The 26,174-nt window shown below is 45.9% G+C and overlaps 1 protein-coding gene across 2 annotated transcripts in view; it reads right to left on the reverse strand.

Moving 5' to 3' along the window:
• The window catches only part of Kif6 (kinesin family member 6), a 295,931-nt gene that overhangs the window by 224,265 nt on the left and 45,492 nt on the right, over positions 1–26,174 (reverse strand). For both annotated transcript variants that reach the window (NM_001431181.1, XM_087564678.1), the window contains 2 exon segments: positions 8,559–8,668; positions 12,541–12,688. In NM_001431181.1, the coding sequence (NP_001418110.1) occupies positions 8,559–8,668; positions 12,541–12,688 (258 nt within the window).

Genomic DNA, 26,174 nt, shown 5'->3' on the forward strand with positions numbered 1-26,174 from the left:
ACGTGCAGGCTTTCTTAACAACCCTTGTGCTGGCAATATGCCTGCAGGCGTCTTCTGTGACTTGGGGTAGCTTCCCCTGTGTCAACAAGCAGGGACAACACTGCGTGGATATACCATAGTCTCCTCCTCGTCCTCTAGAGGAACATGACGGTGACACACACTCTGGGGCAAGCATTAAAGCAGCTACTCTTTACACGTGAGAGCGGGCTTTACACCTGAGAGCGGGCTTTGCGTGAATCTAGGCTTGCAGCTCATCTGGGTAAATATCGAGGCGCATGACTGCGATGAGGTGAGATGAATGCTTGGCTTTGTAAGATGCTTCTGCCTCCCAGCTGTGACCATATCTCAGCAGCAGTGAGAATTTCCATTGTTTGCAACCTTGCCAGCCTGCGGCATTGGCCGACCCTGGGACGCTAGCCACTCTTGTGGGCACACAGTGGCCCCTCGGTGTTGTTTTAATCACAGATGGCGCTGAGCTTGCTCACATCTGCTAACTTTTCATCTGTGTCTTTAGTCTTTAGAGATATGGCTGCTGAGGTCTTTTGTCCAATTTTAAATCGTCCATTGCTTTATTCTTACTGGCTTTTAAGAGGTATTGAGTTATTCTGCATATAAATCCAGTTTTATAGCTGTGTTATCTTGTGTGTGTGTGTGTGTGTGTGTGTGTGTGCCTGTGTCTGTGTGTGTGTGTTTTGCCTGCAATATATGTGCACAGCGTGCATACAGTGCCTGCGGAGCCAGGAAGTGATGAATTCCCTGGAGTGACAGGACGTTGTGAGCAGACAAGTGGGAGCTGGGAATCCAATTCAGTAACTGAAAGAGCAGCCAGAGCTCCTGTGGACGGAGCCGTCGCTCCAGCTTGGGCTCTGAATTCTTTATCAAGTAGGTGTTGTATCATTGTCTTTGCATGCCTTGTCTACCAGGCCTTCTGAAAGAGCCTTCCACTGAACAACATGCAGATTAATTTTAACGAGGTTCAACCTATCAGCATTTTTCTTTCATGAATTTTTCTTTTGCTGTTTTATCTAAATACTCATTGCCCAATGCAGATTCACCTAGATTTCCTTCCATGTCATCCTCTAGATTCTTATTTTTGAATTATGTATTTAGGCCTATGACTGCTTTCATTAACTTTTGTAGTGGGTGTAATATATGTATGTGTATGTGTGTTTATTTTATCATTGATTCATATGTATGTATATGTCTCTGTGTGTATGTGCACGGAGTTTACCTCTAACCTGGGTCAGCAGTGTCATACTGTAATGAAAGACAAGCCACTGAAGGCTAGTCTCTCAAGCCCATGACATCGCCACCAACACCCAACCAGACTGAGAGCTGCTATAAATTCCACACATGCTCATGGATGCAGAGGACACGGGAAGAATGCAGCTCAGATGCAGAGGACACAGGAAGAATGCATGCACATGGATGCAGAGGACACGGGAAGAATGCAGCTCAGATGCAGAGGACACAGGAAGAATGCATGCTCAGGTGCAGAGGACATGGGAAGAATGCAGCTCATGGATGCAGAGGACATGGGAAGAATGCATGCACATGGATGCAGAGGACATGGGAAGAATGCAGCTCAGATTCAGAGGACATGGGAAGAATGCAGCTCATGGATGCAGAGGACACGGGAAGAATGCAGCTCATGGATGCAGAGGACACGGGAAGAATGCAGCTCATGGATGCAGAGGACACGGGAAGAATGCATGCTCAGATGCAGAGGACATGGGAAGAATGCATGCTCAGGGATGCAGAGGACACGGGAAAATGCAGCTCAGATGCAGAGGACATGGGAAGAATGCAGCTCAGATGCAGAGGACACGGGAAGAATGCAGCTCGGATGCAGGGGACACGGGAAGAATGCATGCACAGGGATGCAGAGGACACAGGAAGAATGCAGCTCAGATGCAGAGGACACGGGAAGAATGCATGCACAGGGAGGCAGAGGACACGGGAAGAATGCAGCTCAGATTCAGAGGACATGGGAAGAATGCAGCTCAGATGCAGAGGACACGGGAAGAATGCAGCTCATGGATGCAGAGGACACAGGAAGAATGCAGCTCATGGATGCAGAGGACACGGGAAGAATGCATGCTCAGGGATGCAGAGGACACGGGAAGAATGCAGCTCGTGGATGCAGAGGACACGGGAAGAATGCAGCTCAGGGATGCAGAGAGCATTCGGAGAATGGAATCACTCTCCATGTTCTTTTCAGGTGGGGAACATTAAGAGTTATCCAGATCACTGTTCTTGTGTGAAATGGAGAAAAATCACCAAGAAAGTTTCACACTGTGAACATCACCAGTCCTTGAGCTCTAGATGTTAGACAGTAGAAGATTGATAAATGGTATTTGACCCACTTCCTACACTGTATAAAGAAACAGAAAATGAAAGAATCTGTGTAAGACTCTAGCTGAAGATTTTTGTTTCTACTACGTGCGTGTATCCTATTACTTAGAGAGTGATGTCTTTTCTCATCCTGACCAAACCTCACACTGTACAGTGGACCCATGGGCATGATTTGGGCTCTGCACCTCCTCGTCTCCCTCGTAGTTTCAACCCTTTGGTTTCAATTTAATAAGTAATTTTCTCTTTTTCCATTTTCATATGTGCATGTGTGTACAAGCATGTTTGCCATGTGTGGATATGCATGCAAATGTGCACCCATGCATGTGGCTGTGTGCAAGGTTGAAGTTGGGAATCATTCTTCATTGCTCTTCACCTTACTCACTGGGGGAGGGTCTCTTAGTCAAACTCAGAGCTTGCCAATGTGGCTACTCTCCTGGCAGCTTGCTCCAGAGAGCCTGTCTCTGCCTTCTGAGGCTCAGATTACTGACAGGCCAACACAACTACGCTGCGTTGATGGGGTTCTGTGGATCTGAACTCTGGTCCTCCCACTCGCGTGACAAGCACTTTAACAGTGGAGCCCCTTCCCCAGCCACATAGATAATTTAAAAATATTAAGGCATTGACACTAGGGAGGCTACAAAGCCAAGAGAGACATATTCCTTGCCATACACACGCCACCTCAGAAGACTTTATTATAAATATATACAGACAGTGTGGTATTGCAGACCCAAAGTCATATCTGCAAAGTCTTCGTTGTCACCTTCTCAAGTTTTTGATGGAAATCCTTTTAATGGACACCTTAATTCTCATAGCCCCAGTGTATAAATACTTTTTAAAACCCCTCTTGCCACTCTAGCATGAAAGTGAGAATATCTGGATTTTATTTTACTTTATTTTATTTTCTGTTTATTCACTTTACATCCCACTCACTGCCCCGACTCCCAGTCACCCCCTCCCACAATCCTTTCTCCCCACTCCCTTCTCCTCTGAGAGGATGGTGGCCCCCTGGGTATCCCCCTACTCTGCCACATCAAGTCTCTGGGGGGCTAGGTGATCACAGCCCACTGAGACCAAACAAGGCTACTCAGCTAGGAGAATATACCCGACATACAGGCAACAGCTTTTGGGAGAGCCCCTGCTCCAGTTGTTTGGGACCTACATGAAGGCCAAGCTGCACATCTGCTACATATGAGCAGGGAAGCCCGTTGCTAAGCTGCCAATTAATTGCTCTGAAATTGCTGGGTAAATCAAACGTCTCTGAATCTTAGGTCCCAGGCAACAATGACAAAAGCAACCTTTGGTGGTTCACCTTTCAGTTCTAATTCAGTCAGATTTGAGGGTCAAAGGATAATCCATCTGGATCATAGTCTTCCTCCACCACTTTCCTTCCTTCCTTCCTTCCTTCCTTCCTTCCTTCTTTCTCTTTCTTTCTTTCCTCCTCTCTCTCTCTTTCTTTCTTTCTTTCCTTCTCTCTCTCTCTTTCTTTCTTTCTTTCTTTCTTTCTTTCCTTCCTTCCTTCCTTCCTTCCTTCCCTTCCTTCCTTCCTTTCTAAGTATCTCAGTTTTATCTCTCTTCTCTGTTCATCAGAGACAGCCCCTTCTCTCCTGGGATTGCTCAACGTCTGCAGACTGTTGGGTATTGATGAGTGAAATTGAAAGCAATCTTTAATGTCCCTGAGTCAATGCAGGACATTGCCATCATTCTTAGTTTCTCAACAGAAATTGATAGTAACACCTATTGCTAAGGACACAGCATGCTTTGGTCACCGGACTTCAAGAAATCAAGCTGGAATTAACCTGGAAATGCTCTCGCTGATAGTCGGCTTTCATAGGTTTGGAAGGTATCATGCAAGCTGCTAGTGGAGAAAAGTAATCAATAGTCTTATCCAGTTGTGAGCCCTGTTAGCTACAATAATGACTGACCAAGATACTCACAAGGGCATGACAGTGGCACTAATGTTATGGGTGTAACCAATGGCTTTTTTATTCTATTTGAGGCCCACTACAAACCTGGCCAAGGAGAAACCTGACTATGATGCTTATAGCTCCTACAGGTGAACCTATTACAATTATTTCGCAAAATGAAAATGGTATCGAACTGCCTTCTAAATATATTGAAAACACATCTAAACAATATTTAAACTGGAGATCTATAGGTCAACCTGGAGACTATAAAACAATAAGTTGATCAGAACTGAAATGAACCTCAAACCAGAAGCCTGGCATTCAGGCTCTTCCTCAAACTGGTTCCAGGGGCTTCAGGAACTTCTCTCACATGACATCTAGACACCTTTTTACAGTGCATCTGGCCTGCTGGGACAGTAAATATACCGGGCAGACCATAAGCAATAGAAATGTTTCTCAAAGGAATAGAGGCTCAAAGTCCCAATCAAGGTTTTAGCTCAGCCCTCTTCTGGACTACAAGCTACCAACTTCTCTTGGAGTCCCCAATGTTGTAGACTGGCCAAATTCACAGCCATTTATAAGGACAGCAACTCTTTTACAAAGACAATAAGTATGCTGCACCGTAATGACCTGCACATGTCCTAACACCATCACACAGGTTATTAGGGTTTGACACGTGAACTTTGGTGTCAGACAACATGCACAGCACACAGTCTTCCCAACCATGCCCTATGTCTAACACCTCTCTTCCTATTCACAGTAAAAAAGTTTTAACTTTTTAAAAGTAAGCTTTATTCTCCTTTTGCAAAGTTATTTTCTTCCATAGAGTTGGTGATCTGTCTTCTCTCATCATTATTAAGCCAATTTTTATAATACAAATAATTGTTCTCTTTCCTGACTCCATCTCTGCAATTATGTAAAGATAAAAGGGTGACACACGAAACACCTCAACCAATGTTAATATAAGAATATAGGAATGACCTCAAGGTATGCTAGAGCAATAGTGATAAAACTGTATGGTATTGGTACAAATGCAGGCAAGTAGATCAATGGAATAGAATCAAAGACCCAGAAGTGAACCCACACACCTATGGTCACTTGATCTTTGACAAAAAACTAAAATAATACAGTGGAAAAAAGATAGCATTTTCAGCAAATAGTGCCGGTTCAACTGGAGGTCAGCATGTAGAAGAATGCAGATCGATCCATGCTTATCACCCTGTACAAAGCTTAAGTCCAAGTGGATCAAGGACCTCCACATCAAACCAGACACACTCAAACTAATAGAAAAAGTGGTGAAGAGTCTCGAATACATGGGCACTGGGGAAAATTTCCTGAACAAAACACCAATGGCTTATGCTCTAAGATCCAGAATCGACAACTGGGATCTCATAAAATTGCAAAGCTTCTGTAAGGCAAAGGACACTGTGGTTAGGACAAAACGGCAACCCACAGATTGGGAAAAGATCTTTACCAATCCTACATCCAATAGAGGGCTAATATCCAATATATACAAAGAACTCAAGAAGTTAAGACTCTAGAGAATCGAATAATCCTTTTTTTTAAAAAAATGGGCAAAACAAAGATTCTCAGCTGAGGAATATGGAATGGCTGAGAAACACCTAAAGCAACATTTAACATCCTTAGTCATCAGGGAAATGCAAATCAAAACAACCCTGAGATTCTACCTCACACCAGTCAGAATGGCTAAGATCAAAAACGCAGACGACACAGATGTTGGCGAGGATGTGGAGAAAGAGGAACACTCATCCACTGCTGGTGGGACTGCAAGGTGGTGAAAACATTTTGGAAACCAGTCTGGTGGGTTCCTGACAAAATTGGAAATAGTTCTAACTGAGGACCCAGCTATACCACTCCTGGGCATACACCCAAAAGATGCTCTAACATACAACAAGGACACATACATGTTCCACTATGTTCATAGCAGCCTTATTTATAATAGCCAGAAGCTGAAAAGAACTCAGATGTCCCTCAGCAGAACTGACACAGAAAATGTGGTACGTCTACACAGTGGAGTACTACACAGAGATTAAAAACGATGATGTCATGAAACTCTCAGGCAAACGGATGGAACTAGAAAATGTCATCCTGAGTGAGGTAACCCAGACACAAGAGAACACACGTGGTGTGCACTCACTGATAAGTGGATATTAGCCCCAAAGCCCACAATGCCCATAAGACAACCTACAGAACATGTGGAATGTAGAAGGCAGGAAGCCCAGGGTGTGGATGCTTCAGTCCTGCAATGAGGGGGCAACAGGCCGATTGTGGGAGGTGGAGGGAGGGGGGACCTGGGAGGGAGGAAGAAGGCACAGGAAATAAGGGTGGCAGCATCAGGATCTGGAGATGTGAGAGGGTCAGGAAATTGAACAAAAATATAGTGGGGGTGGGGTTATGAGGAACTGGGGCTAGCCCACTGGAGGTCCAAGACACCATGGAAATGTGAGGCCCCATCATGCCTTCAGACACCAAACCCAACACTGTTGCCATGGTCGAGAGGTGCTTGCTGACAGGAACCTAGTGTGGCAGTTCCTGAGGAAGCCTGGCCAGCAACTGACCAATGCAGATGTGATGCTTGGAGCCAACTATCAGACAGAGCTCAGGGAACCTGGTGGGGGAGCTGGTGGGAGGACTGGAGGAGTGGAGGGGGACTGCAACCCCATTGGGAGAATAACATAGGCTGGCCTGACCACCCAGTTCTCCCAGAGTCTAGACCACCAACCAAGGAGCGTACCTGGAGGGATCCATGGCTCCAGATACATATGTAGCAGAAGATGGCTTTTCCTGACAGCAACGGGAGGGGAGGCCCTTGGTCTGGGGGAGGCTTGATGCCCCAGTTTAGGGGGATGCTGGAGGGGTGGGGCAGGAGAGTGTGGGTGGGGAGCACCCTCATAGAGGCAAAGGGGAGGCTGGAGGGCAGATGTGGGGTGGGGGTTGGTGGAGGGGGTAACCAGGAAGTGGGATATCATTTAACATGTAAACAAATGGAATGATTAATAAAAAAAGAAAAAGAAAAAAGAAAACTCCCTATGGCCCAATACTATGGAGGCATTTTCTCAATCGAGGGTGGCTTCTCTCTGGTGGTTCTGGCTGTGCAGACATAAACTAGCCAGGGCACTCACCATCTGGCTTAAGCAGTTATGTTTTACAAGGCCATGCTTCGCATGTGGTGCTTGGGAGGGGCCTACCATTCTCTGTCAGCGTTTACTCAGCTCCCTGTAACACTTAACTGTTTAAAGCATCTTTTTGAATTAAACTCTCTGATGGGAAAAAAAAGAGTATATGGATCATAAACTATTTTATTCTATCTTTTCAATTTCTAACTAATTGAATAACTTGGCTATTGAACATAAAACTTGCATGTACTCCTTTTCACCAAAACTTCCTAGGTATTTCTAAATGGTTTCAGAGTATTTTATAAGAAATATATTAATATATGCGGGTGATGGAAAGACAGCTGAGTAATCAAAGGCACACACCACCCTTCCAGAGGGCGCACGTTTAGTTCCCAGCACCCATGCCACACCATGCAGTTCACAGCCACTGTATCTGCAGCCCCGAGTAATCAGACACCCTCTTCTGGCTCCCCCTGGTATCTGCACTCATGTGCGCACGTGCATACATACACACACACACACACACACACACACACACACACACACACACACACACAAAATGAATCTTTGAAACATTTAAAACATTTTTCCTCGGCTATAGGCAACTTCAGGTACATAAACACCTGGACAGAAGCACACGGATGATTACCCACTGCTCCTCCAACTCAGGCCGGTTTTCAAACAAACAGCAGGGCTGTGTGACCCCTGGCAGGGGAGCATCGGCTGTCGACAGATCTGAAGACTGCATTTCACTGCAAACAACTGGTGTTGATCTGATCAAAGGGCTACGGATGTCAGTTCTAATGACAGCAGAGAGGATTTTGAGGGAAAACTTCCACTTTTATTTTTCTCTCAGATTATCTTATTGCTGCATAAATTGAATAATGTTTTTGGAAGAAGGGGGTGATTAAAGGAATACATGGGTTTCCTGTGGCAGGGGTGAAGTGCTGCCCCCAATCTCCAGTGCCCACTGAGTTCACTCACTGCACTCTCCTGAGTTTCGAGCAATCCGAGATCCTATCATGCCTGCCCATTATGGAAAGATGTTGCTAGCCGGTATTTGCTAATTACGATCGAGACCAGAAACGCGGCCCATTTCAAAGGCAACAATGGAAACGAGCATCTGAAAACCATTTCCTGCTGCTCTTTGTTAGCTACTCACGGCAGATCTTCTAGTTTGGAGGCTTCATGTCTTGGATCCAGCAGGTCATAGCCACATTCATTGTAGATTTCCAAGTAAGAAATGTGTGTGGTGTAGATCTTGCTGCTGTCCTGATTGGGGAAGGAGAAGGCATTGTTTAATGACTGAAAACAACTGTTTGGCTGGAGAGAGAGCGCTGTTTGTCTCCCGACTCTGCTCACAGCACCCCTCCCATACCATTGCATGTTATATGGTTTAGATTTGCAGCTCGTGACACTTTCGAGTTGCTGCGGCCATCTGCATGAATGGTTTTTTTCTTGTAATAGCCAATATCCATGATTACAAGTAACTTCAGTCTGTTAGTTTTATTGGTTCCACATTATACATAAAATATAGTGAGCCAAGTTGGTTGTAGAACTGAACAATACATTATTTTTTAACTTTCCAGATCCCCCCCCCCACACACACACAAAAGGCTACTAAGAAAAAAACAAACTTACATCCTGTGAACAGTCTGTCCATGAGAGAGCAAAGACATCGGTTGCAAAGAAGTTTCCATCCTTGACCATAATTCATTTCCTTTACTTTCCCACTACTCGGAATTTTAGATTCTTTGAAAAATATTTAATAATTTACTCTGTGTATATACACATGAGTGCAGGTACCCACAGTGGCCAGAAGAGGGCATCAGATCCCTGGACCTGGAGCTGGCAGTTGTGAGCCACCCAATGTGGATGCTGGACCTCCAACTCCATCCTCTGCAAGAGTAGTCCTGCTCCTAACAGGGTCTCACGCTAATCATGATTTATGAAATAACACAGGATCTTGCAAAAGTACCATGAGAGAGGAGTGTCTACATTTCAAGTCCTACCCAAAATACCCAGGCACCAAGGAACCACTGGGGCGGTTGCCTCTGTCTCTGTCACTGTCACTGGTGTTGATAACTGTTTTCAAATATCATGTCTCGAAACCACTAAATGACAAGGGTGACGGGTAATCTGTGCAGTCAACTTGAGATTTTCAGTCACCTAGGAGACACTGAGCATGTCTATGCAGTGGTTTCCTGAGCTGTAGAACTGGAGAAGGAAAACCCTCCCTGAATGTGGATGGCACCTTCCCATGGGCTGCAGTCCTGAAGTGAATCAGGAGAGGGAAGCGAGGAAGGGACTGAGCACTAGCAGTCGTAATTCTGCTTCCTGACTGGGGACATGACGTGACTGACCGCCATGTTATGCTCCCACCACCATGCCCTTCCCATATGGTGTACTTACTGCCTCAAACGGTGAGGCACGATCAACCTCTAGCAGTCTTGTTGGTTATTCCATCACAGCCGCAATGGAAGCAGCTAAAACAACACAGGGGTTTAAAGAGAAAGGACACGAGAAGAGAACAGGGCACTTGCACCATCATCTGCAATGGAGAACTCTCTTCTTTACGAGCAGGATTGAGTCAGGAAAATGGCAGGCCCACTGCCTGGGGGAAGGACAGTGTGTTTGGCTTCTCCAGTTTCCATTTCTCCTGCAGCTTTACTGAGATCGCACTGAGTGATGTGGCCAGCTACCTTTCTTGGTCCATGTCAGCATCTGGGTTGCCAGACTATAATGTAACACATGTGTCTTCTGCCCCAAACAGTCTGAGCCTCACGATGCCCCAACATAAGGAGAAGGGCTTTCTGAAGCAAACTGAACCTTTAAACCCAGTGGAAATGCATCGCCACTCACAGGCCTTTCACCGCAGAGGATGCACTGGTTTGTCTTGAAGAAAGACTTGGCCTTAGTCTTGCAATGAGTTCTCCAGTCTGAGACAATCAGCAGGGACCTCTGGGCTCGGTCTGTTTTTTCTAGACACACTTCATGGGCTCTTTAAGTTGCCAGGTTGGTTTTAGCACAATTCTCTGTGTTACAACAAATGTGATGTGGCCCGTGGCAGAAACTGTTCCCTGCCAGTTCCCCTGTCTGTGTGTTAGTCTGGTGGACTTTCTCCAACCCCGGGAAATTACTTGAAGTTATTCAGAAGTAACCAACGAATTAGAGCGACATCAACGTCAGAGGGCTCTCCCCACAACCCTGACAGGTAGGTAGTCAGTGTTCTGGATGCTTGGTGGACTTCCAGAGCTGATCTTTGGTAGCCACAGAGAATATTTTAGAAGACAAAACCGTTAGAAGAGAATTTACTTTTTCTGATTAAGGAAATTGGGCTCACTGGCTCTGGGAGCTTCAAAAGGTTTTCTGAAACTCATGTATCCTTTGGACACATATACACATATGAATATTCATGAGTGTGGGAACAATTGTCAGACATTTGCATATGTGACTATTACTGCATGGTAGTAATGACCATGAACTAAGCATACTTTGTGTGCCAAGAACTTCAAAGATTTGTTTTTATTATTCTTAATTGTCTGTGTGTGTGTGTGTGTGTGTGTGTGTGTGTGTGTGTGTGTATGTGTGTGTATGTGTATGAGAATGTGGTGTCTGCAGAGGCTGAAAGAGGGCATCGAGTCCCCTGGAGCTGGAGTTATAGACAGTTGTAAGCAGACTGAGATCACGCTTAGAATAAAACTCAAGTTCTGTGCAAGAGCAGGGCATGCTCTTAACTACTGAGCCATCTTTCTAGCTTAAGATCTTAAAATACCATAATTCTGTCCCCTCACAGCAGCTCTGTGACATTGGAACAAGAAATCACATGCCATCAGTGACACATGGCCTCAGAACCCTGACAGCCTACACAGCCCTGCCCATCTGTTGAAGATGACAGCCTTCCACTTTGGTCCACGGCAACAGTAACTATTGGAAATTACAGCCCCTGCCTGTGACGTGTGTATGCCAGGCCAGACAGGTAGTGTCAGGAACACACGTGGAAGTGAGGAGGGCTCCGGGTGAGGCACGCCCTCCACTCAGCCCTCCCCTCCACATTCTCTGGCACATGGACTTGGCGCACTTGGGCCACTGAGGGAGGAGCTGAACTAATGGGTAATTGCTGCTTTATGGATGGCAATTAGAATTATGCAGATCTCAGCAACTTCTTCCTGTCCTCGAGACTCAAAATGCAAATAGCACTCAGTAGGGAATTCCGCAGTGACTGTTACAACAGCCCGGTTAGACATTTATACAGAACTCAGGGACTTGCTGGAGCTGGACGGGAGACAGAGAAGCCTGCAGAGCAGTTCAGTCCTTACTTTCAGAAAATGCAGGCAGAAACCCACAGACGTGAAGTGACTCATCTCAGGAAATGGACTTAAACACAGCCAACAAAACAAAGCCAATGTGAGCTGGAGAGGACGTGGAGGCGAGGCAAGGAAGCAGCTGCCTACAGAGCTGCGGACCCAGAGAAAAACACAGCAGTAGAGGCTCGGTTTTTCCAACTATGAAATGGGAATAAAGATGCCATGTTTGCTAGTTATGATAACTGTTGTATTAAAAATCCACATAAGGGGGCTGGAGAACGATGGCTCAGTGGGCAAAGTGCTGGCTGTGCACGTGTGAAGATCGGAACTCAGATCCCCAGAACCCATGAGAAGAGCTAGATGTGGTGGTGTAGCCATGTGACCTGGCATAAGGTGGACACCCCTCATGCTGGGTTAGGAGGAAGGGAAGGACATCCCCAGAAATCACCGACTGGCCAGTCAAATCAATGAGCTCAGGTCCAGTGAGAGACTCTGTCTCAAAAAAATAATCAGTGGAGAGCAATAGAGGGTCTCCAACATCAGCTGCTACACCACCTCACACACAGGGCCACATGCCAGACACAGGAGCATCCACCATTCCCACCCCCACTCTACCACAAGTTGTCATTTGCCTTTAAGCCCTGTAGGCATCGCACACGGATCCTCAGCCTTTGCCGTCGTCCTATCCTGACAAGAGAAGCACCTTCATAATTTCTACATCCCGGCAACATCCTCACCTTTCTTTAACGATGAAAGCCAGAGGAATTCTATAGCCCCACATCCCCGAGCAGGCACAGTACAGAATGCCTTATGGCATCTCCTCCCCTCCCCCTTTACCTTTTGCAACTGCTCAAAGATATACGACAGGGTCCTCGGGATGATGCCTCTGTCACTGTAGCGCTCAGCCCCGCCTGTGATGGTGAATGTCTTGCCACTGCCCGTCTGCCCATATGCGAAGATGGTGCCATTGTAACCTGCCAAGGTACTGCAAGAAGAAAGGACAGCACTTTAATGGGTGAGTGGACACCCGCATCGATATTAGGTACTCATAACTGAACAGCACCCATACAGACACTACTGAAATAGACTCGTATTTGCAGAATATTGATGTGGCAACCCAGCTAGAATTTTGTATGCATGGACACGCCTGTGCCCGTGTAGGAGTACATATGGAGGCATCTTCCTAAATCTCCACATCCCTTCCTCATGCTGCTGGGCTCAGCTTTTACAGACTCTGAAGATCAAACTCGGGTCCTCAGGTTCCTATGGTGAGCTCTTTACCCACTGAGTCATTTCCCTGACCTGACGGGCAGACTAGTTTTCAATCCAGGAATCTTCAGCTATCAACAACTTTCTCTAGGGAAGGACATGCCACGCAAATGGAGGCCAGCATCTTAATAGTGTCTTTAGGTTTTCTACACTAGACTTAGAATGAAACACTAGTGATTCGGCAAGGTGTCTGAGTAACTCCCCTGATGAATACTCGTACCAGTAGCCATACATTCCTAGCTACACTGATTTTCCAACTGTGTTCCTTGGGATCTACTTCTCTATTTAGTGCCTACAACAGAAAGTCCTGGGGAGGCCCCTCCTCCACCTTCCTTGGATTGCCTTTCTCTTGGGTGGAAGATGTTGGCCCATGTATGCTGTTTCAGCCCAGCATAGAATCCTATGATTTCACAGTGGTCTTAAGAAGCCTTCAAACCACCACCTGTAAGATGGGCTTGTAACAGTGTGTTCTGCATGCTGTGGGCTCTGGAGAGAGTAGGCCTTTTATCTGTGCAACACAGAACAGTAAAATCTTGCAGTTTTGCTATCTTTTTGCCACAAGGTGTTCCTTGATTTCCAAATGGGATTCAGTGGACGGGTCCTCTGAGATTGCTGGTCATCATCTGCACAGGGCATCCTGCTCTACCCTGGCTGCTGAGATTCTGCCAACAGTTCACTCCTGAGCTCACTCTGCTTTCCACTAGGAGTGACCTGTCCTTAAGTGATCTTGAGAGGAGACAGGCATTGCCCAGAGCTTATTCTGAAGAGGTCAGTTAAGCCCTCAGCATCTTACATAGCTGGAAATCTCACAACCGTGTGTTTTCGCAAGGTGCTTTGCTCTGTGCAGAGTGTGAATATGGTTTGCAAACTGGATAGACAGTACAGGGAGTGGGGAAAGCACTGCAACTCTGAGGGTCAACATTTTGTGTTCGCACTGGAACTATCTACTGATGACATTCCCAGCTTGTAAGGGGCTGTGAGTACCATGATGCATGGAATTGTTTACTGAATCTTCCCCCGATGGACTCAGTCACCAAGGAGACAGAGATGCCTCATCTGAGTATTGTTTGGATGTGAACTGTTTCCTGCCGTGGATGTGCTGAGTAAATGGGGGTCTATGATTTTATGTAGCAGACTTTAAACGCTGCACCAACTCTTAACAGAAAGAATTGCTATAGTTTATGAGGCATTATCAGTTACAAAAAGCAAAGGATATGAGTACAAATTAGCATTCCCATTTTAACCCAGACACAACCTATGAGGAGCAATGACTGGGCCATGGGTCCTCATTGAACAATCATCTGATCTTTGTGTAGCAAAGTCTCATCTCACACAGAGAGTCCCCTGTCTGTCTGAACATGTGATTCCTTACCATGGTCTGCTGTGGCCCACCTACTCCCACCAGCTACAGAGGCTTACACATCTCACTGCACCAGTGAAAACAAAGGAACAATGGTGAATGTCCACTTCCTTTACTTAAAACTCCTCATCCTAAATCAACCTCTTCACTGTGTCCCAGGCATTTTGACATGCGCTTCTGGTCTCATCTGTCCCACAAGGAAATACAAGTGGAAAATAAAGAGAGTTATGGTGATCTAACTACCGTCCTTTAAGATCCATTTTCTATCTATCCATAAGAGCAAAGACATCATAGCAAAAGTGCTAACGTCTACTTCGTCATTACACTGAAAGCTGTCTCACCATGACCAACAACTCAAGTCATGCTTTAAAAAACAATCTCAGTAGAAACAGGGGACTTCCATGGTATCCCAACTTCAGAAGTCCCAGCCCTTTCCCCCCAGCCTCAAGGAAGACTTTAAAAACAATATGCCTGGAGGTTATGGAGCCATAAACCTCACAGCTCAGCCATGGCTGAAGAAGCAGTGTGGATCTGGAACCCCTCACAAGCCTCCCCAGCCTACTCTTTCCTCGGTTCTCAGCAAAGCTATGCTGAGACAGCAGAACGAGTGTCTTCTGACTCAAAGCCCTCACGGTGAGCAGCCTGGCTGCAGGCAAATATTTGACATACATATCATTTGACATGGTAATACCAGAGAGCTGAGCTTAAATATGGCCAAATGCTTGTAAAGTCTGTTGACGATGACAGCGAGATACTTTGAAAAGACCCTTGTTAATACCTCTGAAGAGCTAGAAGGCCATACTTAGGAAAGGACTTGAAAAGGACTTTTTATCTCCTGTATGATTGGCTTTGAGTCTCTGTATGAGGAGTGAGTGGCAGTTAAGACAGAGATGTGAACTCCCAGATATCGAAGGTGTCTCTACACACAGACAGATGCTCCTGTGTAACCAGGAGAGATACATTTAAGTCATTTAAGGAACATGCCACACAATAGAGAACTGACTTCTCTAAGTGGGAGGGGCTACATGCATTCGTCACTTTTCTGTTTCTGTGATTAAAAAGCCATTGACCAAGATAAATTCACAGAAGGAATAGGTTTTTTGAGCTAACAGTTTCAGAGTGAAGAGCCCATCAAGGCCAAGAGTCATGGCAGCAGACATCGTGACCAGAGCTGAGGGGCTCACATCCTCAACTGAATGCATGAAGCAGAGAGCCTCATGGAAGCAGGGTGATACTTGCAACTCTGAAACCCTGCCCTTCAGTGCCTTGTTCTCTTCAGCAAGGCCATCCCAAACCAGCCCACAAAGCAGCACCATCCGAGTGAACACACAGACCAAGTGTTCAAACACTGGAACCCATGAGGGAGTGTTACACTTAAAACACCACACTAAACGGAGATGAAAGACAACTGAAGGAAGCGTTGTGAGGGGTTCTGTGGGTCAGAGCACCTTCCGTTGTAGATATGGGGACCTGATTCTGAATTCCCAGCAGTCCCATAAAAAGCCAATGTGACCATGTGTGCCCCTGTAACTCTGGCAAGTGGGAGGAGCCTAGAGTGTGTCAGGAGCTTGCTGGCCACCAGCCTAGCTTAGGGGTCAGCAAGAGATTCTTTCCCTCGAGGGAATAAGGCAGAGAAGGAACATTAGGCATCTCCTCAGGCATAGGCTTCATGGCTGAAGAAGAGGAAAAATATTAATGTTTTGAATCGTCGCTGTCCCTCTCTACTTCCTTGCCAGAGTGGACATAGCCTTCATAAAAGTTCTATGGAAACTGAGGGACATGTAATAGTCAAAACAATATGGACAAATGTGAAAACCCACCCTTCCCGCCTGCAGCTAAATGCAAGGCTAAAGTAATGAGGTCAGCAGAATACTGGCACATGAAGAAAGGTGTGGAGTGGAACCAAACTGAGGCCAGAATCAGATCCTGCACATAGGTGTGTGCAGTTGGGGAGCAGTGCTTCAGAGCCATCTCTCAACGCACAGTTGACTCTTTTCCAACAGCAGTGATGGAATTATTCAATGGAGGAGAGGAAAAAGAAGAATTAGGAAAAGGAACAAAATGGGGCAAACATATTACAATTGTACATATGCACATAAACAGTGAGTGTGCATGAGTGGAGACCACGGGTGTGGGCACACAGATGCCGATGCACACAGATATCTGAAGGAGCTATCAGATCCGATGGAGCTGCCAGGTGGGGACTGAACTCGGGCCTTCTGCAAGAGCAGCACAGTCTCAGCCGCTGAGCTGCCTCCCAGGCCCCACTGTCTTTCAGATCATCTACCTTGTAAGGGAATTGACATTAAGTCTACAAGCCACAGCACATTAGAAAATATATCACAATATCGAAAGCTAGTTGAAAAGTAGACAATGGGGTTGGCAAGTTGACTTAGAGGGTAACAGAGCTCACTGCCAAATCTGAGAAACTGAGTTCAATCCCTGGAATCCACATGGGGGACAGAACTTACTTCTCTGACCTCCAGAAACACACACACACACACACACACACACACACAGAGTCACACACACACACACACACACACACACACACAGAGTCACACACACATAAATACAGAAAGGAAAGTAGGCAATGACTTTAAATATGGATTCAAATAGGTTTTCATACCTAACTCTGATGCATAAACAAATACATCATCTCCATATATATATATATATATATATATATATATATATATATATATATATCCATATATTTAAAAGAATGCATTTAAGTCTAAAGCCCAAGTTAGACGGAAGAAGCCAGCCACAGAATGTCATATACTATAAGACCTTGTCTATGCAAAATGTTTGGACAAGCAGATTTCCAATCAGTAGGGAAAGTGGATTAGTGTCTGACAACAAGTGAGAGAAAATGGAGACAGAAAATGGAGAGCAAATGTTGCATACAGTCCAGGACTTCTTCGAGAGTAACAAAAATGTCCTAAAATTAACTGATGGTTACTGACAGCTGAAGTTATTCTAACGACTACTAAGTTTTATTCATCAGCAAATTCTACTACAGGGCTTTATTTTGTGTGTGTGTGTGTGTGTGTGTGTGTGTGTGCGCACTTGTGTGTGTGCGCACTTGTGTGTGTGCGCACTTGTGTGCACCACGGTCCATAGGCGAAGGTGCAGCAAGTCTACCCGAGTGGGCTCTCTCCACTGCTTGGAGTCTGGGGACCAAACCCAGGCCCGTTGGCTCAGAAGCAAAGGCTGGTACCCAGTGAGCCCCTCAGCAGTCCACTAAATGATGCTCTTTGAATGAAGGGCACGTGAGTTACATCACAAGGAAGCTGCTGTCCCGACATAATACGGAAGAATCATCTACAGGAAGTCTTAGGAACAAGATGCTCTTGGTGTCTCCCCTGGGTATTTGTCCCGGACGGAGCACTGAGAGACAAGAGAGGCAAATTCCACCAACTAACCAAGCGGGATGGACATTTGTGGTGCTAGCTACCTCCCAGCAGCTTAAAAATCAACACTGCAGGCCCTGCTGACCCTCACAGGCAGGGGCATGGAAACCAATCCACCATTTCTAAATGGCAGGTGGGTGCTCAGAGCAGATGTCCGTTGTAGAAATCATCTTCCTTCCCCGGGAGCCTACGTTCTAATAACAAGACATTTGGTCAGCAGCTTAACTTTTAAGATTTACATGAAGAACCCCAGTAAAGCCTATACCCTCTGGGAGACTCTAGTCTGTAGGATGAATTGAATACATAGTATGTTTTCACACCAGAAAAATATTCTTTGTCTCTGTTTAGCGTCTTCCTTTGTATTATTCTTGACTGGTTTAACTAGACCTCAAAGATCAGGTGGTGTGAAGAAAATGAAACTTGGTGTGGTTTATGCTTGATAACAAGTCTTAGTGTCCTCCTATACACCAAAGCAGCCAATAAAAATTGTTCTTGTGCTGGACGTGGAGGTGCAAGCTTTCAATCCCAGCACCCGGGAGGCACACGCAGGCTGATGTCTATGATGTATGGCCAGATTTGTCTACACACTGAAACTGTCTTTAAAAAAATTGCAATGATAATTTAACTCATTAAACAAAAGATTGATTCTAATCTTCACATTTTAATCATAGGAAAACAAAGGAAAGGAAGGAAGGAAGAGAGGAAGGAAGGAAAGGGTGTTGGAGAAATAGCTCAGTGGGTAAAAGCACCGGCTGCTTTTGTGAATGACCCACTTTCAGTTCCCAGCACCTCATCGGGGCCTGCAAACGCTCTAAGTTCAGGTCCAGTTCAGACCCTGATGTTTCAAGATCTCTCCAGGTTCTTGAACATATGGTGGAGCACATGCATACACTTGGGTATGCACATGCACTCAAAATATATATACATAATTTAAGAAAAAGAAAATGGCTACTTTTCAGCCAACAGAACCACCCACTCTAAAATTATTTCTGAGAAATATACAAACTGTTTATCGAGCTATTTGATCCAAGTTCATGCTGACATCATACAATCAGGACCAACTTCTACTTTGAGGGGAGGGGTGACTAACCCTAACGAAAGTTTAGCTATCAGTTGTTTGTTGAGATGATAATTCAAGTAGCCCAGGTTATGTAGCCGAGGTTGACCTTGAACTCCTGGTCATCCTGCTTTCATTACCCAAATGCTGGGATTACCAGTGGGCTGTGTTATGTCCAGCTTTGCAGGTTCTAAGAACTGAGCCTTAGAAAAACTACCAATGAGGAAAAAGCTTATATTGTTTACACTGTTTTGATAGAACAAATTCATTTTGAAAACAAAGACCAATTATCATGAGTATCAGGATTTTTAAGGTAGCTGAAATCATGCTAGAGTTATGACAAAGCTGTGTAAGGACTGTCACAAGGAGTCATCTGCAGTAGAATGGAATTTAAAGTCCTCTTTTGTGTCACTGGTTCCTTCTTAGCACTGGTCACCCATCACAGGTCACAGCAGCTAAAAGTCAGTTCTTGTGACATTCATAGAGCAGTGGTTTCTGTCCTCTGTTATCTTCCTAAAATAGAGTCTCGAGTCCCCGACAAGCAGCCCAGCAGTAACTGCTGCTTTTCTAGAGTGGTGTGCTGACTGAATGGTTCACACACACAATATCTGAATGCATAAATTTCATAGTGCAAAGCCTTTGTTTTGTTGTGTGTGTGTGTGTGTGTGTGTGTGTGTGTGTGTGAGAAAGAGAGAGAGAGAGAGAGAGAGAGAGAGAGTGTGTGTGTGTATGCGTGCGTGCATGTGTGCGTGCGTGCACACCCAAACCCAGGGCTGATATTAGGATTCATTCTCAATCACTCTTCTCCCTTATATAGTGAGGAAGGCCTCTCAATCCAACCCAGGGATCCCAGATGGTCGTTTTTCCAGCTGTTTTGCGTTAGAGATCTGGTCTCTGGCTTCTGGAATGACACACACCAGGCATTTTATGTGGGTTCTGGGGATCTGGACTCTAGTCCTCATGCTTGTGGACCATTGAACCATCTTTCCAGCCCAACAACATGACATTTTAAGAGGTATTATAATAATTCAGTTTGGCCATATGTATACCATACCATACCAGGCCTCCCCTGAAGTGGAAACTTAAGGGTTCTTTGGAGAGTCAGCTGTGTTGGATGGTGTTTTGCTGGGGCATACATGTGAAGGAGTATTTTCCTGAAATGGACACAGGTGAAAAAATAAGGCAGACTCGTGAAGGAATGTTTCACTGAAGCAGACACAGGAGCGAGAATGTTCTGCTTAAGCAAACACATGAACAGACACACAATGAAGGATTCTTTGCTAACAACATGCATGTGCTGGTCTGCCTTATATGACTTAGTTGAGCTGTATTGGTCGGGACTCCTCAGACTTGAGCTGATTGGATGCACATGTTGAGGTAAGGCACGTGATGTCTGGAGGGTATAAATAGGACTCCACGTAGTGACAGAGACAGAGTTTGGCTTGCTGGTACAGCGAGCTGTGCAACACTTGTGGGTCTCATGCCTTTGCTGATCTTCACTTCCCCGAGAGAGGTGCAGCCAAGAACTTCTCCTGGTGTTCCTGTTGGTCCCTCCTGCTGACTCCAGCCGAGCTGAGGCCTGGCTGTCTCTGCTAGGCCATGATACCACTGTTGCTAACCTGACTACCGAACTGGACTGCTGTGTATCCCTGAGGTGTTTTCGAGTGGATCGAGCTGCCACTGCCTACTAACTGAACAGACAACACCGAAGGGATTAGCCCCGAAGAACCTTTCTACACAGGTCCACTTCCCCATATCCTTTCTTTTCTACTACTTCTGGAGGGTGGTGGGCTACAAGGGGAGTGAAAGCATTGAAGAACCATCATTAAAAATAAGAGTTGAAGAAATTATAGTTATACTCCCCAACCCCAAATCCAATTACAGATGTGTAATTGCTGCTACTCTAAGAGGCTCTAGGCATGCAAATCAGGCAAACCAGAATCACTTTCATGTGGACTTCCAGAAAGAGAAGGGAGGAAGAAGAAAATGGGGAGGAGGAAGAGACCCTCCTTGTAATGGAGTCAGTGGGTCACGAGTGTCATATGCCATGTGCCCTGCCATTTTGCATAAGGAAGCCACGGTCAGAGGTGTGGAGAAGGAACACCAGCTATGTCAGGGGCCAATTCGAGTAACAAAGTCCTTGCCTTTCAAGGGGCTTTCTTCGGGGCTTTGCACTGACCCAGGTATAGGAGCCAAGGAATCCTCTGCTTCTGAGCTGGGATTTACAATTGCACAACCCAGAGCAGCGCTGTTCCCTCAGTGACTCTGTTGGGAGCATAACATGAAAGTCCTTGTGTCCACAGATCTCTAGAGGAACCAGAAATTACTTTTCCAATGGAAAAGATTTATAACCTGTTCTTCCATGCAGAAATCTGGGAATTGGAGATGATTAATAGCCCGGTGACCTGTGTTATAAGTTGGACCAAACCATACAACCAGGACCAGAGGTGGCTAATAGTCTAAATGGCCTCTACACTATCTGTAATGTCTGAAACAAGGCCAGATCCGTCCCTAGATCCTAGGCCCTGAAGCTAATACAGGCAGCCAGCCTATCTTTAGAACCCATCTTCTTAGAAGAAATGGCATGTACACTGAGCTGAGCTGCAATGTAATTATACTTCCTACCGCACTGCAGACTGTATGACACTGGGGGACTTCTCCAGATTGTCCTGTGTGTGCTGGGAATAAACTGCCTGGCTTCAGACTCCCTGGAGCCTTGGTCCGGGTTGATGATGTGCATCTGAACCTAATTCTCATTCTCACCTCTCCACGGTTTGCTTCCCTGCCTGCCATGACCACCTGCCAGGTCCCCTTCATGACCTGAGAGACAGATGTGGTGGCCCCATTCTGGTCTTTTGCAATCCCTTTTGGACTTATGCTCTCTGGTTTGCCAAGGTCTCCACAGCTCACCAATGTCCTGAGACTCAGGTGTTTCCCAAATATGTTATCTGCCAAGACTTGATGGTCGGCTGTGTTCACACACAGTGACAGAGACAGTCACAGACAGCATGGTACCAGTTATTCACACAGACATTTAGTTGTCCTTCTGGGTCCTTCTGGACATTTTGTTGCCCCAGGGTCAAGGACGTTCCTTTCTAAAAGCATGCTCTGGCAAGACTATTCTTGGCTCACCTACTGCTTCACTTCGGTGAAGTGAGTTCATAGCTAACTTTAACCGACACAGGTCAAATGACCTACTTTTAGAAAGGGACATCTGAGAAAAGATTATCCTGAAATAATTCAGAGGGCTGTATGATGGCTCTGCCATTAACAGCACTGACTGCTCTTCTACAGGACCCTGATTTGGCTCCTAGCACCCACACAGACGCTCACAACGATTCATAGCTGCAGGTCTAGGGGATCCAATGCCTTTCTTTTGCATATCCAGGTACTGCATGAACATAGCACACAGACATAAACACAGGTAAAACACTTATACACATGGTATTTTTTTAAAAGGGATTAGTGAACATTAAAATATCTTGTGAGAAAATTAAAATCATATCTTAGGTAGTACTTTATGCTTGTGATCGCTTCTCAAAACCTTTCCTAATTCCTGTGCACATATTGATTGTTGGCCAAGCTTAGCCAGGGCTGCCTTTCGCTGGGACAGTACTGTCTGTGTTTAACTCAGTCTGAGTACTCCTAAGGCAAGGACCTGTGCTCTCCAGCTGAAACGCAGCTCCACCGCTGCCCAGACTCCAATTGTTTGTGTGTTTAATGTTAGCTGCCTGCCTCCAGTCATAGGCCGAGTTTTTTAATGCCTGAGTGACTCAGATAAATGCCACAAGAATAGCAGTCATTTAAAAAAAAATAGATCAAACTAAACCAAGCTAAATTCTAGCATCTTTTATCTTTTGAAATGCCACAAGTGATATCCATATCCTGTCATCTGATCAGGGACAGGGAGGGAAACTTTCTTCCCATTGCTCACAGTTTATAAGCTTTAAGCAAGACTGTTGGCTGTGCCCTTTCTCCTTAGCACAGGCAGGACTTCCACTCTTGGTTCTGTCATGAAAACAGGGAGAGCAGCTTCTATCCTGAATGGTCTTTAAGTCCTCTCTGAGATGCAGGGCCATGAGAGAAGGAGGTTGGGCGTCTTCCCAGCTCAGAGACTCCCAGACTTTGACAGTCTTGTCCCAACTACTTCAACCTGGACTTAGGAAGAGCCAAACATTCTCACAGGAGATCATCCAAACGGTCTCTCAGAAAGAATCCTCGAGATCTTAAGCTTACCCAGTGGCCTCATGGCCGTAAGTTGGTAGATCAGATAAAGGACGCAGTGGTCTTTAAATGTGAGCAGTTTTTTTCCCCCAAGTTGCTGTAGAAAGTGCATTCCTCCAATATTAACAAGTATCTGAACCCTGGGAACCTGACAGAGACGTGTGCAGCTTCAAGAGTAGGAAGTGAGGGGGTTGGGGATTTGGCTCAGTGGTAGAGCGCTTGCCTAGGAAGCGCACGGCCATGGGTTCAGTCCCCAGCTCCAAAAAAAAGAACCAAAAAAAAAAAAAAAAAAGAGTAGGAAGTGAGTCGTTGAACAGGACCCAGCCCATGGCCCTGCCTTAGCTGGAAGGCAGCATGCAGGATTAAGAAGGGGAGGCTGCATTTCATTTTAGTTACAGGATGAAAATGCACTGACTGTAGCACTTCTGACAAACAGGGTTTCAGTGACCCCTGACAGCAAACCCTTGGATTCATTAAACATGGAATCCTTTTCAGACACCCATGAAAGGGGGTGATTAGGTCAAACAGCCAAGTTGCATGCAGTAACCTGGGAAATTCCAAGCTCTGTAGAAACATCCCTTAAAACACCCACTGGTTACTTCTGGCTTCTTTTACAGGGACACAAACAAAAAGAGAAGAGACACCTGAGTCTGGGGACATTAGAGAGTTGTGGAGACCATGGCAAGGCAGAGAGAGCACAAGTCCCACAGGAAGGTACTGTAAAAGGTCACTTGGAGCCACCACTTCTCTTGTCTCTCAGGTCATGATGGGGACCCTGCAGGTGGTCATGGCGGGTGGGGAAGCAAACCGTGGAGAGGTGAGAATGAGAACTAGGTTCAGATGCACATCATCAACCTGGACCAAGACTCTGGGGAGTCTGAAGCCAGGCAGTTTATTCCCAGCACACACAGGACAATCTGGAGAAGTCCCCCAGTGTCATACAGTCTGCAGTGCGGGAGGAAGTGTTATTACACTGAAGCTCAGTTCAGCGTCCATGTCATTTCTTCCATGAAGTTGGGCTCTAGAGATAGGCTGCTTGTATTAGCTTCAGGGCCTAGGGAAGGATCTGGCCTTGTTTCAGACATACAGACAGTGTAGAGGTCATTTGGACTATTAGCCACCTCTGATCCGGGTGTGAGCGCTTGAGGAGTCCCTGGATGTAAGGTCATTTAGATTGCCAGCCACCGCTGGTCCTGGTTGTCACAGCTTGATATGGCTTGGCCCAACAGATAACACAGGTCACCAGGCTGTTAATCATCTCGAATTCCCACATTTCTGCAGGAACGAACAATTGAGAACAATATTCTAGAATTGTTAACAGTTAAGTTTGTATTGGTAAATCAATCAATGGTCTTGCTCCCTGTCCCCGTGTGGTTGTGTACACACGCCCGTGTATATTCCTGTAGGTGGAAGTCAGAGGGTGACGTTTACTATCTTCCTCAAGTACTTTCCACCTCATTCTTTGAAACAGAGTATCTCATGGAACCTAGAACTTGATTTGATTATACTGGTTGATAGTGAGCCCTGGCAATCCCCCTGTCTCTGTCCCTTGGCACTGGGATGCATGCACACTGTAGTTGGCTTTCACATGGGTGCCGGGGATCCAAACTCAGGTCCTTTCACAGCAAGCAGGTCTCCCCAACCTCTCAGTTACATCCTTAAAATTAATCCTATCTTTAGATTTTTTTTTCTGGGGGGGAGACATAGTGGTTTGAACGAGAGTGCCCCCCATAGACTTACAGATGTAACCATCTGGTGTCAGTGCTCTCTGAGGAAATTTAGGTAGGTCGGCCTTGTTGGAGGCAGACTATCATTGGGGACAGGTTTGGAGATGAAAAGCCTGGTGCCACTTCTGTCGCCTCTCTCTGCTTCCCAAATATGTTTGAAGATGCGAGCTACAGATTTCTGCCCCCTGCTGCCATGCCTGCCAGCTTGCTGCCTCCGTACCTCGAGGGACTCATATGTCCCTCGAACCATAAGTCCAAGTAAACTCCTTGTAATGTAGTGCCAGGGAAATGTTAGTGGTCCCCCCAAAATACAGGGAGCCAATCTGATGCAATTCATAGCAGGGTCTTAATTCTATTAGAGCTAGCTCGGGCCGCCCCAACACACCACCCACCACACAGGATGGTTTTGGTGGGGGAGGGGGTGAATGTCTTTCAGAGCAAGGCTTTATAGTAACCAGCAAGTGAGTTCCTGTGCAAGCATCTAATTGCAAAGCTACTGTGGCCTTTAACGTAATCGGTTGGTGCTGGGAGTCATATTACCAATTTAAGTTTTATTCTTCTCTGCATTGGTGATAGGCTTGTAACCTGGGGGTGCAGGTTTGTTGGGGAATAACCTGGAGACGCTGGTCTTGTTGAGGGTGTAACCTGGAAACGCTGGTCTTGTAGGGGATTAGCCTAGAGACTGGAGCTAGGCTCGGGTTTTGTGTGGGGGCAACTTGAAAACTAATGCTAGGTACCAGTCTATTGGTTTACCTGACTTTAAACTGAGGTCAGGTTCTCTAAAATGGAGTCTGAACTTAAAAGATATGGCATCTCAATTTAAGTTGCCTTGGTCTTGCTTGGTCTTTTATCAAAGCAACAGAAGAGGAACTGATCATGTGGGACAACTTGTGGGAGTCGGCTCTCTGCTGCTAGCTTGTGTGTCCCGGTTAGGCTTGGCTGCAAGTGCTACATCTGGCTACATCTGCTGCATCAGTCCTCAGTCATGTTTCCTAAGCATCCGGCACATTACAAGGAACCTGATGTGTACACTGTAGGCTAACAGAGGGTTGGGCAGTGACGTCTGTAAGAAACTTGCAACGTAAGATCAAACAAAACAATTAGCAAGAAGGGCCTTTAAATGCATGGACTCATGTGTCTACTCACTTACACAATCAGCTAATTTACACAGTCTACAACAAAAGAACCCCGAACGGCTTGTTTATGAAAGAGTCTAGAACTACAGAGGAAGATTTCTCGTGAGAAGGCAAAGTGAGAAGCCCACCCCACCCACTTCACTGCAAATGTGGATATGCCCGTGTCCTCTACCATGGGTTTACACAGACGCATGGGTCCATGAATCGAGGCTAGCAAGGGACACTGGTGTCCACATTATGGAGTCTGGGGATCGGAAACTGTTGATAGGTTGGGTAGAGTGT

This window comes from Rattus norvegicus, chromosome 9 (assembly GCF_021556685.1).
Source record: "Rattus norvegicus strain SHRSP/BbbUtx chromosome 9, alternate assembly SHRSP_T2T, whole genome shotgun sequence".
Taxonomy (NCBI): Eukaryota; Metazoa; Chordata; class Mammalia; order Rodentia; family Muridae; genus Rattus; species Rattus norvegicus.